A 15,876-nucleotide genomic window follows, 5' to 3' on the forward strand; every position below is an offset into this window, starting at 1 on the left:
ACAGCACTGCCACTGCAATGCACCAGCAGCAACATAGTCCAGAGAGGCCAGGAAACACAGGAGTGGAAATAAAAACACCACGCATTTTTAAAATACCACTTCTACCAAGATATACAGGCTCCCCCTCAGTCAGCCCGGACAGGGGCTCACTGCTTCCACCGCCTGCTCCCTGAGGCAGCTCAGCACACAGCTGGACCTCTCTGGAAAGCCTCAAAACACACAGATTAACTCAAATACACTCTTTCACCACTGTTTTTCCTCTCCTCATTATACTCCTCCCTGGTTTGTACATTTTTTTCCCTACAGAACAGAGCCTCCCCCAGAAACCAAGTGCTGTGGGTTTTCAAAGAGGATAGAGCCTGCCATTTCAGCTTATTAGCTACATGCTGTCTTCACAGCAAAACAGAAAGATTTTGCAGGAAGGCTCGTCTAGGGAAGAGGAGGAGCCTCTAAGGGAAAGAACCAGCACAGGCCTAAATAGAGAAATAAACAGCACAATATAAACAATCCAATACTCTTACCAGACAGCTTTCCCTCAGCAAGATGTACAACAAACTTGCTGCTGCTTCACACCCAGCATCAGGCCCTTCATTTAATAAGAAAAACGCCAGAGAGAACTATTAAGCAATTCTGCTGTAATAGGAGACCCCTTTAAGCACAAAACTGCTTTTAAATATCCACTTCACTCCATTACATACACCAGCACAATGAACATCACACTCAGTAAAGAGAACACCACCCAGCTGCAGCCCCAGGCAATTGGGCTGGCTGGCAGCAGCTGGCAGGGTGGAGGGTCCTGGGCACCTCTGCCGTCTCCCTCTCTACACCTCCACCAGCCACAGAGAAGGCAAGCCTGGCTTTCCTCTCTGGCCAAGTTCCTGCCCCTTCCATCTTCCCCCTCCATTTCCTCCGACAGCCCAAGCGTCTCTGCAACCTCTCGGGAACATCATCTAAACTGTCAGATAAAAGCAACCACGCTCACTGCATACAGCAGGCTCAGACCTCCTTGTCTGTGGCATTTTTCACAGTGAGACTGGGGCAATTAAACATGGAAAAGTGACAAAACGCTCCCACATCATGGCCACAATAGAGAAAGGAACATAATCTGGGTTCCCCCTGGGACACTGGTTTAATTAAATATACCAAGCAGTACAGCAGAAAGCTCTCTGGCCAGGAGGTAATTTGGTTGTATCAGACATTTCAAATTACACTGAAAACTTCAGTGTAATTTTAGAAGTGCAGATATGTAACACTTTTTTTCCAAAATCCCAGTTTTGGAAAAACATACCACCTGAGAAACCCAACATATAAAAGCCTTCCAAAACATGCCACTCTTGCTTACTTTCAAGGCTAAAAGACCCCCTCAGAAAACAGTTCCAGGACGCAAGTGATTTTCTGCCTTTCCCAGACTCAACGCTACCTAAACAAAGCTGCTTCGATGGCACAGATGCCTCCCACTCCGTCATTTTGCCCACCATAGCATCACAGAGAAAGGAACCAAGGCATGTCACATCTCAAACAAGCTGCAGCCTTCTCCAGCCTGCCACAGGTCTTACCACAGTTCAGTTTAGGATGCATACCCTGCTGGTTTGAGATCTCACACCTACTGAAGTCACAACCCAGCTACAAAATCATCAGGCTAACTCTGCTTCCGCATTATGAAATAGTCAGCACTGCTTATGGTAACCTAGATAAAATCTGCGTACAAATCATACACAGCAGGGCTGTAAATGCTTGTATTTACAGAGCAGAGAAGTTACAGCAGAGAAGTATTCTCCCTTCTACCAAGAAAGAAGACTATGATAAACTGTTCTGAAGTTCCTTACAAGATCCTGATCTAAGATTTGGCCCACGTTAGGCCAAATAATTGCCAGTTCTTCAAACTTTGTGCTGATGGGCTTCATGAGTCTTACCTTGTTTTACACTGCGGAAAGCAAATTCACCTTTCACTAACAACTCCCTCTCCCCCTCTCCCCAACAAAATCAAAAAGGAGAGCTGGGTTTCTTGCTACAAGCAAACTCTGTATCTGTCATTCACTAAGAAAGAAGTGCTAAGTAGACAGTTACCCACGTCCGTAACAAGAAGCAGGAAGAGGAAATTTAAAATAACTCCTGCCAGTGGGCAAACCCTAAAGCCTAGTTAATGCAGAACAGCTGTTAAGCAAAGCCATATATTAAAAACATTTATACACATTCTTGGCCTTGAATAATTGTTCTGGAACTAAGTGAAAACTTGGTACCCTCTTCAAACAGCACATCATTAATTAGCACATCTAGAGCACTAGTGCTATGGATCAGCAGGATTAAGGTCTTGCAGGAACTATAGATTGTTATTTTATGCTACATAGCAGTCCAATCACTCCCAGGGGCATGAAATAGAGAATACTTGTGCCTAGAAAACAAACTTCAGCTTTTTCTTATCTCACACAGGATGTTGTGTTTTGTGGCTTCCATAAAGAAACACACTGCAACTAACATTAAACGATTGCTGGCTGTTTCAGCAAAACTTAATGCTGCAGGATCTTTAAATTACAGCAATTTACAAAACCAGCATTCCAGTGACAGCCGATCAATGTCTGATAACTCATCCACAATAAATTAACCAGTGAAATAGTTTTATTGTGATTTGACATTTGACATCTACAGACATTTGGTTTAGGTTTTGAGTTGTTGGGTTTGGGTGGGGCTTTTTTATTTCAAAGTGATTGGAATGATTAGTTTTTAAATTTATTTTGAAGTAATAGGATGAAAACAGCACCCCAAGTTTGATAGTTGATCAGCACACAGGATTCACTGATGAGCAGGGACTGTTACAAGAGCATCCTCGGGAGGTCTGGAAATGTCTACATTCTGTATAATAATAAAAATACAGAGGAGAATATTCATCATGCAGCAGTAAGGGCAACAAAAAATACCAATCAGATTCCTCCAGAAGTACACAGCTGCATTTACTTAAAAGCAGAGGTGTTTTTTTTAACCCACACACCCCCCCGAGAATGCAGCAGACTGACAGCTGATTGCTGTACCAGAACCAGACAGCAGGAAAACATGTTTGTAGTAATCAGTGATCCCATGCTGATAGTATTACCAAAAAGCTCAAGTCGTTCATGTTTAGGAGGAAGCCTTTTACAGACCCAAGCAGGAATCCGCTTAAATATGCCCTTCAGAAGCACATACACATCTACCCATTAAGCAACTTTCAGTGCTTTGCTGAACTATGCCATATACATCTTTCCCAAGGGAAAACTTCAATAATTTGTTTGTGTTATAGGCAATGTACCAACCCTGACAAAACAGAAAAATATCCTCCCAGACACCTTAACCATTCAAGACTGACCACATCAACTACATCTCACTTCATTTGGCAGAGGGTGTAGAAAAACAAAATGACATTCAATGCAGCAAATTATCAAAACACCAATCCAAAACACCAGCACAGCCAAACCCTTGTGCTAGGAAGCACAGCTTTGACTGCAGTGGTGTGGAACCCGGCTCAGGAATCAGGCCTGCCACTGCACCAGCTCACACAAGTCCCAAAGACCATGCCATTAGTATTCTCCCTTCTACCAAGAAAGAAGACTATGATAAACTGTTCTGAAGTTCCTTACAAGATCTTGATCTAAGATTTGGCCCACGTTAGGCCAAATAATTGCCAATTCTTCAAACTTTGTGCTGATGGGCTTCATGAGTCTTACCTTGTTTTACACTGCGGAAAGCAAATTCACCTTTCACCAACATCTCCCTCTCACCCTCCACCCAACAAAATCAAAAAGGAGAGCTGGGTTTCTTGCTGCAAGCAAACTCTGTATCTGTCATTCACTAAGACAGAAGTGCAAAGTAGACAGTTTACCTCAGTGCTTGTTTTCTGGCCCAAAGAGGTGACCCAAGCAACAGCTAAAGTAATTCCCCTGAATTATTTTCAGTAAAAAGACTATTGACTCCTCCATTTGAAAAAGTCAGGAACGTAAACCACTTCAATGCTGACAAACACAAGGCTTCATTCCACTTCAGACAAATCATCATCACACAGTGTTGTTTACACATACCATAAACAAATACTCCAGTGCTTACCCTGCATTTCTACACTGTGAAAATAGATGATTTCAGCTGAAGCCAAAAAGGAGTCTACTATTCTTATTTAAATGCTTTGACTTCAATGGACTATTTAACTACTTCTGCAAAAGGAAGTTTTCAAATTTTTCGTATGTGATGTAAATGAAAGCTTTTGAAATTTTCATAGTCCTCTGAGCAGCATTTAAATGCAGACAGACTAAACGAATAGTGTATCATCCCCCATACTTCACCGGTCTGGGTTTCTCTAGGGGCAGATGGATAAAAGTGGGGTTTTTTTAAACAAAAAAGCATCTGCTGCTTCTTTAAAAATTAATTAACTCTATTTCTGTCCAAATTAAACATTTTCATGTCTTTGTGTCCACTGCAATGCAACTACCTTATGATGCTTTACATCCACCTGAAATACAGCCACCCAACCCTGACATCACTATGGCCATGTCACTTGCTAAACATATTAGGAGTCACTTGATTCAGGCAGAGCTTTCCCCTTGACAAACATCTTCAGTTAGAGAAGTGGCACTTCCAACAGCAATTCCTAAGACACTTTAGCAAGCTATAAATTCAGCACCAATATTTTATCAGCCAAACTAAAGATGCTCAATTGGTCTACACTGTTTAACATGGATAACATAACACCTGCTTGAAGACATCCTCATTTCTTTTAACCGGGCTTCTCCCACACCTTTTATGCACTGTGAAAACAGAATGGATTTCCTGAACCTAACCAAAGATACAAAAGTAGTAAAGCAGAACAACAAAGAAGAGAGGGAAAGAGAGAGGAAATATGAAACACAACTATCTAATAGAAATGTCTTGGCTATGAATGACCAAAAGTCAGTATTTTCAGAACTCCAAAAGCCCAAGTCATTAAAGCAAAACTTCTCTGCAGACCCCTCCAGCATGCATTCTGCACAACTGCCACAAACATGTACCCTCATACAAGTAAGGCATTCTGTGTCATATGCCTTACTGAACACACACATAAAACCACACTTTATCACTATATTCATTTTCACCATAAACCACTGATCTGAAAACCACCACAAATGGCCCTTTTTTCTCACGTTATCAAATTGACTTTTAATTCACCAGTAGGTATGGCTCATAACTGCAGCAAGGAATCAGCACCATAACGAGTAGCATTAGCACAGGGGTCTACAAGGGAACCAGAAATCTTTAATCATGACACATTTTATGTAACCTTCCATAATGCAGCAGAATCAACGTAAGCTCATGTCAATGCTAGAAGCACACAGAACCATGGGCCTGACACAGGGAGAGTACGAAGCTGCTGTGGTCTGACATCTTATCTCCACTTACATTTTACAAATACACTCAATTTCCTTTTCCCCAGTTGTTCTGTTGTATCCCAAGATCTAGTCTTTCTCTCCAGCTTTGGCTTAAAACACAGGTGGCACCATCAATTCCTCTTTTTCATACAACAACGATCACAGTGATAAAAAGCTGATGCTTTCATTATTTACTCTTTCCAAATTAAACGTGGCATTCATAACAACGTACTTTTTGACTGCGCCCTACTTCTGCTGAATGACAAAGCCTGGAAGAACTTTATACAGTGGGTTTTTTTACAGTTTATACAGTGTTTATACAGTCAGTTTTTAGACTGACACCATACCTTCAAACTCTCATTCATTTTTTGAAGATAAACTACTTCAGCTAAAGCTTGTATGTAAGATAAATTTGCTCAATAAAAAGGACGGCTTTCTCCCCTCAACAGCAAACCAGTAGTAAAGCTTGAAATGTAAAAATAAATATGTTCAGCTGAGTTATCATAGCATTTCTAATCACAAGGACAGTGGAAATCAGTTCAGCTTGTATATTATATCAAGTTCTCCGATTTGAAAAATATTCTTACCTCGGGTTTATCTCTGTGTGTGTTTACAGCTTCAACATTCAGAAATATAGATTCTACTTTACATCCTGTTGATAGAGAACACATTTTCAGAATTGGTCTGCATTAAAAACGAAGTTCCAGTAAAGATGCAATCTAATTTTGACTTGGTGAAGGTTATGCACTTCCCCTTCTGATTTATAGTAGAATTTCTCAGATTCTGAACGGCTAAAGCTAATGAAATGAATCTATTCCACCAGGATGAACATTATTCTCAATCTGATAATCCATCTCCTATTCTCATCTTGGCTTTATTATTATTTTCCAACAATAATAATAATTTATTATTAAACAAATAAATTTTGAAACAAATTCTCATTTTTAAACATACATGAACAACCACAACATTCAGTCAGGAAGTTCTTTCTTGTAACTTTTTTTGACTTTTAAACATCCTACACTTCACAGAATTTCATTGTAATACAGAAGATAAACGTTGCTTTCATTTATTAGAACAGGAAAATGATTACGAGAAGGTACACTGTGTGCTGCTAGCAACCCCCATTCCTCTACATGTGCAAAGCAGTTTTAACTCCGAGCTAAATGGAACCTTAACGTTGACTCCTGAAAAGGAACTTCTTTTCACCCAAAAATGGAGAACTCCAGAGAAACAAGAAAAAGTAAACAGTCAAAGAAACTATTACTCAGGTAGTACAAACTGACCCACTTAATATTACTCAACACACTGTGGTCACGCCATTTTAAGCAATGTCTGCCAAACACTGTCTTATCTCATCTGAATGTGACTTTTATAAGCTACCACTACCCCACACAACATTAATAGGCAAATTCCTCTAATATACCAGAGTCCATGCTCTATCACAAATAGCTTTTCAGATTTTGCTCTCACTTATTTCCTGAAGTTGTTAGACATTCCACAGAATTATTACATGACAGGAAAAGGTGATTTTACTCTTTTCTTAAAAAACCACTGCACTTTAAAAAAAAAAAAATTTATATATATATAAATAGTAAGGCAAATATTTGCCTTCCCTTAGGGAAGTCTTTTCTGAGAAACTCCATTTATCACAAACACTGTGAGGACTGCAGGAGGGCCAGCACTTGCAGAAATAGTCAAGCAGAAAACAGATTTTAAGGGGTAAAAACACACATCTCCTACTGGAAGAGTACCCTAGTCATCCTTCTGTTCACAAATCCACTGTGACCCTTGAGACCAAGCAAAAAACAGCTCTGATTCCTGACGATGGCCGTTACTAAGGACTGGTTACACAGCAGACACTGCCACAGAGTCCTCTCAGTCCCTACTACTAGCCGAGTTGAAGACCTGAAAAAAGTATCATATGGAAAACTTAAAAATAAACTGACAAGAGTTACTCCATAGTAACTACAAAGAGCACGTTCCCAGCTCATTTTTAATTACTTATGTGCAAGTTCATACCTACAGCAAGATGCATTTTCTCTTCCCTGTGTGCTCCCACACAGACCACTGCTACACTGGATTTTTGGGTAAAAAAAGTCTAATTTATCCTAATCCAACTGTCAGGCCATAACAGATGTTCCCCTACTAAAGATCAGACACTTGGGGTGGGAATGATGCTACCTTCAAATGCCAGGAATAGCAAACACCTAAGGGAGTGTTACCCCAGAACAGGATTGGCTGAAAGGTATTAAACACACAGTGTTTGAGCCTGCATCCTGCCTCCCATGAACCAAGCAATACATCAACTTGAAATAATGCTATAGATGAATATGTATAAATAGTTTACACGACCCTTGTATTTTCAGATAGTCAAATTCCAAAAAGTAGGTTGACTGAAATGTGCTAATCAGATATATCAAACACTTTAAGGATAAGGACAATTATTTCAGACCACTTTTCCTTCCTCATTTAGTGTGTGAGCAAACACTGCAAACATGCAGGCCCTCTTAAAAATGTATGAGCAGTCACCTGATTTCCCACTATTAAAAAAAAAAAACAAAAAAACACAAACCCAAAAACACAAACCAAAAAAAACCAACCCCAAAAGCAACCCCCAAAAAAACCCCTCTCTGTAGAATCAGGCTGAGACTAGCAAGTCAAGAGAATCCAGTTTAAAAACCAAGAAGTTTCAACTGTTCTAAATTTTCAAAACTCCAGCCTGTCATGCAAGGCTAGAACAGCAGATGTCACCAAAGCATAGACGGTTCTTTCTTACTGTAGGAGGACATTGCAATTATGTGACAAAAATCTCTTCAGACAGATTTCCCAGTGTAACAGCTAGTACTTGTCTCAGCTTTCTTTGAAACCTAACAAAAACCAAAGCACAGGGCTAGACTGCTGGTTTTCAAAGCTGATCATCAAAGATAGCTTTGCATTTCTGATAACTCAGCTAGCATTTTTTGGCAATCCACTTCCTCATAAACTGTGCAGTTCTCTTTGTAAACTAATCTTCTGAAGTGTGATGAGATATCAGAAGATATAATTAAGTCGTCACTTAAAGAAAATTAACAGGAGGCACATGTCAAGCCGAGGTTGAAACACACACAAAACTTAATTAGCAATGAGCCTAAAACCCAAGAAGTACATGTCACAACCCATAACTCCACACCCCACAAGCTAGCTAAGCAGCAAATCTCAAGTTAAAGCCCCTGAGCTAAGCAGTGATAATGGCTGCTGACAAACTAATGCCAGCAACAACAGATGACCTAAATTCATATGGTAGTGTGAAGGTCCATGAAAAAAAACACTACAGGAAAAGAGAATAAAGTTATATAAGGGGAAGGGGAAGATCTTTTGTAAGATGATAAACCTATGTAAATCTGCTTGTCTTCTAAAAAGCAATACCATCAAATATGTCAGTAAAAGCTGAAATCTTACTATACCAGACACGTGTAAACAGTATGGATTTGCCAGAAGAATTAGGGAAATAGCATATGAACTGAGTAGAGAAGAAAGTTGTCCACTAGTAGTCACAGTCACTAGAAGTTTCAGGCCTTCACCAATATGTATGTATTTTCTGGCATAATGCAAAGCAAACGTAAAGCAAAGCATTCATTGATTCTTGCAAAGCTGTGCAGGCATACATGCAATGTCGAACCTAATTGTTCAGTTATACTTCAAAGCAAAATAAATAAAACCCGTGTTTTAATTTAAATGCTTCACAAACTTTACTGATGACTCTGGACAGTACAGCTGGACTTACATATTCTTAATACTACTTACCATAAGCCACCGGGGTTAGCTTTAAGACGGTATGCAGCGGGCACTTCAGGTAAGGCAGTTGTTCTGCAAAATTGAACAACAAATTTCATATGAAATACAGATTACATGAACACTACCTTTTACATTATGTTACAAGTCAGCCACTTAATTGTCTTTTTATCTGACAGTACATCTGTCTTCTTCCCAAGCATGCAACAGAGATGCTATTCAAACAGAGCTAAAAACAAACATTACAGTATTTCAGATGAGGAGCAGCTCAATAAAAATCAACTAGCAAGGTTTCACATCTGGGTCAAATACAAAAGAATTGCAATTGCATACTGGCCTAGCAAACCACCTTCTGATGATAAAGGCAATGGTTAGAATTTACTGTTTGGAACCTTGATCAGTAAGTTTTCAAAAATAGACCACTTGTATCAAGGAAGACCTACCTGCAGGCTTGTCAAGAAAATATGCCAGCAAACAGCGCATGACAGCTTGGTGACATATGACAAGCACATTTTCCTGCCTTTCAAGTTCCATAATTACTGGCTCCAGTCTCTGAACAAGGTCTTCATAGGACTGAGCAGGGAGGAGAAATTACACAGCACATTAAAAAGGGAAAAACTCTTTGAACAGTACAGATATATACAGTGGATCTTACTTTCAGATTAGTCATCTTCTCAACATTGTATTTGTGCACAAATAATGTAGTAATGATTTTCCTTAAATTAAGAACACAGTCCAGGTCTTCTAGACTATCAAAGAGCATACATATAACAAAACTAACCTCCCTCATGGAAAAGCTTTATTAATTAAATCAGTCACTATGATCAAGAACTTCCACAAAATCCCTAGAATTGAATTCACAGCATCTGCAAATGTACAGGTTAGTCTCACACATTATTTTCCATACCTTGTCTTCAAAAGCATCTCTCTTCCAAGCAAGTATCTGTGAAGCCCAGCCCACTGTCCGCATACAAGGAGTTCACAAAACCTGACTTGTTCAGGCTGCCCTTTGAAAACAAACTATGGGCTTGATGAACCGGCCTGGTAATAGCAACCACCATCCCACTAAAAGCCACAAACAACGAGGCCAGATTTCTCTTGCAACCTGTCCTGCACAGCACGCACACAGTGAATCTGGTGCTGCAGGTAGACAGCAGGATTTCTGCATGGGCATGCTTAAGTTATTCTTCACATGCACAGTAAAGCCGGTGTGCAGAGAACACAGGAGAGGGCAAGGTATGAGCAGAGCAGAAAGCCCTCACTCAAGGCAGGCAGGGAAAGCAGCACTACCGATGGAGGCCTTGGCCAGAGCAGCCCAGCAGTCTCCAGTGAGGCTGTATAAACCCCTGTGACTGGTACCAGGGGTGGAGAAACCCTCTTTGACAAATGACTGAGATCAACTAATCACCCCGAGGCAATGAAGGAGTTTGAAATGTTTGTCACCATCCTAGAGGATGACATCAGTTTGGAAAACAAACACTCCTTGTCCAAATGGATTGGGAGAAATTTGCAGCTTAATGACTGCCTCATTAGTAAGAGAGGGGTCACATCCACCAAGAACACTGCTCTTACCACAAGCTGCTCTTAGCGTGGTGATTACTCCTGACTGCCGAGGAAAGAAGACCACAGAGCACCGCTTCCTCCTGATGCAAACATCTTAGCAGCTGGTCCAATTACTCCTCCACCCTGCTGCCCTGAATCCTAAGCCTTTAGCACCCACAGACAGACCGTGTGACCATCTGTTAATTGCTGCACTGTAATGGGTTTGCTTTAGAAAGGCTGTCAACAAGTTATCTTCCCAGAGGCAAGGAGTTTATTAAAGTGAAAACACCAATGTGGCTACAGATTTCCCTAGCATTTCAGCCAGAACTGCATGCAGAACAGACATTATCTACAGCAGGATGAATAGAAAAAGGCAATCTTGGCAGTATGTTTGCATATGCAATAGTTTCAAGCCTTGCAATCATTTTTCCTGCTTTATCACTGCAGGACCAGCATAGAAACGATGCCCACAAGATCAAAACTCTCAATTGTTTTTCTAAATCTATTGTTTTATTTTTCAAGCCCTGAATCAAATTAAATGGCCTGTGCTCAATCCCTGCAAGCTCCTGTGTGCTTTCCCCTGGAGAAAGGAACCTTTTTATTATTTAAAAAAAAAAAAAAAAAAAATCTTTCCTAAAAGGCCTGTATTCAAACAGACAAGGAAGCCTTCATGTTAAGAGAGAAAAATTAGCCTACCTCTCCTTTAGGGTATCTGTATCTGTATTTGTCTTGGTCTCTCAGTGCAAATTCAAGCGGGTAATTTTCCTGTATTTCTTCGTATGTCATTTCTTCACACACTCCCTACAGGTAATAAAAATAATTTAAAGGCATGTATTTTCAGTGGTGTAAAAAGCAGCTCTCACTCTTAAATAAAGTCGTACATAAACAACCCTTAACAATTGTATTTTGTTACTCTGACACTTAATGACAAAATTCTCACATTGTGATGAACAGGACACTCAGCTGGATGTGGTTACAAGGAATCATTAAATTCCTACACAAATGAAGTTACACACATGGGCAAGCAAGGCCAATAAGCAAGGTCATATTTCATCTATTGCACCTGCTTATGTGTTACAGGTGCAGTTGGAAAGTGCCAACTAGCAACACCCACCTACCAAAAATTTCATATCATTGTGGCTTCTACAAGGGAATGTTTTACTGGGAAAGAATAACCAAGACTAAATTAATTATGGCAAAATGTAACAAAATATTTCGCCTTGTGAACAGGAACCAACAACTTTTCCAGCCCCTAGAAGAAGCTTAAATTACTTTCTATCCCATAAAAGGCCTATCATTACAAAATTAAGTACAACTTTCATCCCTAGCAAACAAAGCAACTTACTAGACATTTAGAAAAGAAGAACTTACTGCATCAATCTCATTCAAAACCTTCCACTGCTCATAAGGCACTCCCAAGGCTTCAGCAGTCTGAATTGTCCTTTTCATCTGGCTGGTCCAAACTTTCAGATCTTTGATATTCTGTTCATTAATAAATTGTGCCAAGCTTTTGGCAAACTGAAAGAAAAACCATGAGACAATGGATGAAGGCTCAGAGCCAACACATTGCACTCAATTTGGAACACACAGGCTCTAGCCTTTGTAAACTCATTACAACTTTTCCAAAAGGCTCTGTCAAAGTTTCTGCTAAAAAATACAATATATTCCATCCATTAAGGCAAGAGGGACAGGAAAGGAAAGGAGTACAAGGAAAACACAAGTTTCCTGCAGTTCCTTCTTTAGTTCATCTTTACCTCCATGAATTTTCCTTTCAGCTTTAACTTGTGAACCTTCCCAATTATCCAACAAGTCAGCATTTTACAAAAATACAGTCAAAAAATAAAGCCCTCTTGATAACTGCTTTGTGGTGTAGCATAAAAAGGAATTTCAACCACAGAATGACAGATAGCTAACAGAGCACATAAAAAAATCACAACACACAAAGTGTGTCCATCCAGTTTCCACTACCCACCTACGCAACTAAAAAAATCCCTCTTAAATATATTAAGAGGAAAAAGGTGTAGAGGAAGAAAGCTGTAACTACACAGAACAAACTGCACACATGCATAGATACACACAAAATGCAGTCACACTTGTGCAGGAGGTACGTACTTCTTTCCCCCTGACAGACAGTCCAGGATCTCCTCCTATTCTCCCTTTCAGATTGAGTTCACTTTCTCCATGTCGACAGAGGTAGATTGATCGAGGAGTCACATGGATATTCATGAGGTAGTAGACAATCCGGCTCTGAATGTGATCCATTACTCTGTTCACAAGGTAACTCCTTCCGACATCCATAATTTTAATATAAGAAAGATCCCTTTCACAAGCAAACAAAAAAATTATGCAGGATTCCACAGCTTGTGTTAGCATGTACCACAATCTTCCCAGCCTCTTTCTCATTATAAAACAAAGGGGCAACAAGCCAAAGCAATAAGCAAACCCTCAATTACCCACATAATATGCATTAGTCCCAACAAACTGCAAAAACAAACAAAGGTACAGGATGAACTCTATTCCTTTCACATGTAAGCTGCTCACATCACTTTCTTTTCTGTTCCCTTTACTTGCACTTTGTCTCTCAAATCTAGATTCCATCCTTGGAAAACTACTGTCCTCCCACTGAAAGGAAGATTCAATGCAGTCATTGAACTTTGGTAGCTTCAATAAGATATCCAGGTATTTTATGATACCAGGTTATTTTTCTCCAGGTTACAAACACTTCCCCCACAGCAAGTATTTGTCCGATTGCACCCAGGGGCCAAAAGACAAGGCCACTATTTACCCCCCTCAGTTAAATCTTCCAGAAAAACTACAGCAGCAGAAGCCTCAGGGACTAGCCTGAAGCAAGATGTTTTCTCAGCCGCTCTGTCAACAACTATTTATTAACAGTAGAATCAGATTGGTTTGGCTTGGAAGGGACCTTAAAGATCACCTAATTCTAACCCCCATGCCTGCCATGGACAGGGACACAATTACAGTACTGTAATTTACCTCACCACTACCTTCTCTCAGCATCAGACAGGTTATAATTGCAAATGTTCACGGCTTATCCCTTCTCATCTGAGCTATAATTTCATACATATATATACACTATATAATAGTATGGAGGAGGAAGAAAGTCTAATAACTGAAAATAACCACTATTGGTTTCTAGATATGCATCACACCACAATAAAACAAAAAAAACTTGTAATAAAACCAAATCGAGGTGATGAGAAGCAAGCATCATCACCTCATCTCTGATAGCATTCTTTGGAGTTAATCATTACTATTTCACCCAGGCACATCCATTAGGTCCATCACAGAAATTATATGCATGAACTGATCTGATTGAATCAGCTTCACGCTGCTTACATGCAATTACACTAAAACACAGCACAGCCTTCTCCATAGCACTTGTCCTGAAACAAACCAAGAGCACCTGGTATGAGTGCAGCTCAAAATCGCACACTGAAATGCTGGACTCTAGCAAGAAAAACAGGGCTCCTCCTCACATGGTTCATCCCTACTTTACTTTCAGCTGTTGAAAGTGAATGAGAAACAGATGAATGCTTTGGCATGAGGGCAAATAATCTACCTCAAAGTTTCTCACAGCCCTGCATCTGCAGAATAATTTGCAAGCACAAATAAATAAATTTAGAAGTCACATTTTTAAGATTGATGTGGTCAAAATTGATCTTAGCCATGTCAACAATCTGATCTCCTCTACATACTGAAAAACCAAATAACAACCAACCGCTACAGCAAGTCTGGAAAAAATTCTAAATGCTGGTTCTATCCCAGAAGAACAATACCATTCTCCAAGTGGGAAAAATCAAAAAGAATATTATCCCAGAGTAGATTTGTTAGCCAATTTTCCTCAAGCAAACAAGTTTCCAGGCAGTACACCCAGAGTCAATTTTCTCTAATTTGCCAAAGGAAAGGGAGCTCAAGCAGTTAAAAAAACATGACTAGAAAGCCCTAGCCCCCAATACAGGATGCTCCATCCCCTAAGGAAACATCTTATAATAACCCACTTGTGATCACAGTATTATTTCACCACTTACTTGTCAAGAGTTTCATCTAGTGTCTCATATGAGTTCTTGTAGCACTCTATTCTTTTCATGAAGTCTTCTGTTGCTTCATCATTACTACAATCAACATAGTCAGGACTACCCAGCTTCACTTGCTGTTTAAAATAACCATATGACAGCAGTACATAAGTTTCTTTCCCTTTTTAACAGCTTAAAGCTTAAAAGCTTAAAGAAATAGGAAGGGTGAGAACACAACACAGAAGCTTACTTTCCGGTTGTTAATTACAATATATGTAAAGCGGAAAGAGCTATTCTTTATAGAATTAAACTTCTAAGTTACTATACACATGGACAGGAAAATAAATGAAATGTTCCATTAATGGGAGCTAATGTGTTTTTTGCTACTGGAAGTTCTTATAATGTACTTCTGAAAATACTGAGCTACTTTAACCTCTTGACTTAAAGCAAACTTTGCTATACTCACCACAATGTTTGCAGCAATGACCTCTGGATCTACGCATACTGACTCAACAAAAAATGTCTTCAGTCCAAATGGGAAGTCACATACAGAAGGAAGGAAGGAAGAGGGGAAGAGAGAAGATGCATTAAAACACCTCTGGAGACTAACACACACGAGCACTATGGTGCTCACTTCCATGCTAACCCCTTTTCAACAGCCAAACGTTAAACTTCCCTCCATTTACTCAGAAGGTTTCTCCAGACCCTCTCATCGGCAGTTGTTGGCTTACCATTCCCTAAAGCATCATGCTCTATACTCATTCCCGCAACAGTGCTTCTAAGGGGAAAAATTTTGCAGCGAGAAAAATTTATGATAGAAGAGGAAAAAGTAAATGCAGAGGATGCAAGTTCAGCCACACAAACAGTAACTACTGTTTCTGAAATAGTAATTTAGAAGTCTTTCAATGAATGGAGTAGCCTCACTGGAAAAGAGGTTTGTGTTTTGCTCTCTCAAAGATTTATGGAGAAGCAAGTTTAGAGGAAATGAAAGATTACCGGAGAACAGCTAAACACAAAACAATCCTGTACAAAAGGCAGAAAGCCATGGAAAGTTTTTAGTTTGTACAGAACTAACACAGAATTCCCTATGTGTTTCTGCAGCAAAATCCTGAACTGCACTAAGAACCATATTTTAAATAATTCTGGCTGACAGTATACTCAGA

General features: G+C 39.7%; 1 protein-coding gene across 14 annotated transcripts in view; it reads right to left on the reverse strand.

Annotated features, from left to right (window-relative positions):
• The window catches only part of LOC119147459 (6-phosphofructo-2-kinase/fructose-2,6-bisphosphatase 4), a 56,167-nt gene that overhangs the window by 4,763 nt on the left and 35,528 nt on the right, over positions 1 to 15,876 (reverse strand). For 11 of the 14 annotated variants that reach the window (XM_037386484.1, XM_037386489.1, XM_037386488.1 and 8 more), the window contains 8 exons: positions 15,180 to 15,236; positions 14,729 to 14,850; positions 12,792 to 12,999; positions 12,051 to 12,197; positions 11,376 to 11,480; positions 9,581 to 9,710; positions 9,150 to 9,212; positions 5,951 to 6,015 (listed from right to left, as the gene is read on the reverse strand). In XM_037386484.1, coding sequence (XP_037242381.1) covers positions 5,951 to 6,015; positions 9,150 to 9,212; positions 9,581 to 9,710; positions 11,376 to 11,480; positions 12,051 to 12,197; positions 12,792 to 12,999; positions 14,729 to 14,850; positions 15,180 to 15,236 — 897 coding nt within the window. Of the gene's footprint in view, positions 1 to 2,598; positions 2,851 to 5,950; positions 6,016 to 9,149; positions 9,213 to 9,580; positions 9,711 to 11,375; positions 11,481 to 12,050; positions 12,198 to 12,791; positions 13,000 to 14,728; positions 14,851 to 15,179; positions 15,237 to 15,876 lie in introns of those variants that run through there. The other 3 variants (XM_037386481.1, XM_037386487.1, XM_037386482.1) reach the window with 2 other exon arrangements.

The sequence above is a fragment of the Falco rusticolus genome, chromosome 4 (assembly GCF_015220075.1).
Source record: "Falco rusticolus isolate bFalRus1 chromosome 4, bFalRus1.pri, whole genome shotgun sequence".
NCBI lineage: Eukaryota > Metazoa > Chordata > Aves > Falconiformes > Falconidae > Falco > Falco rusticolus.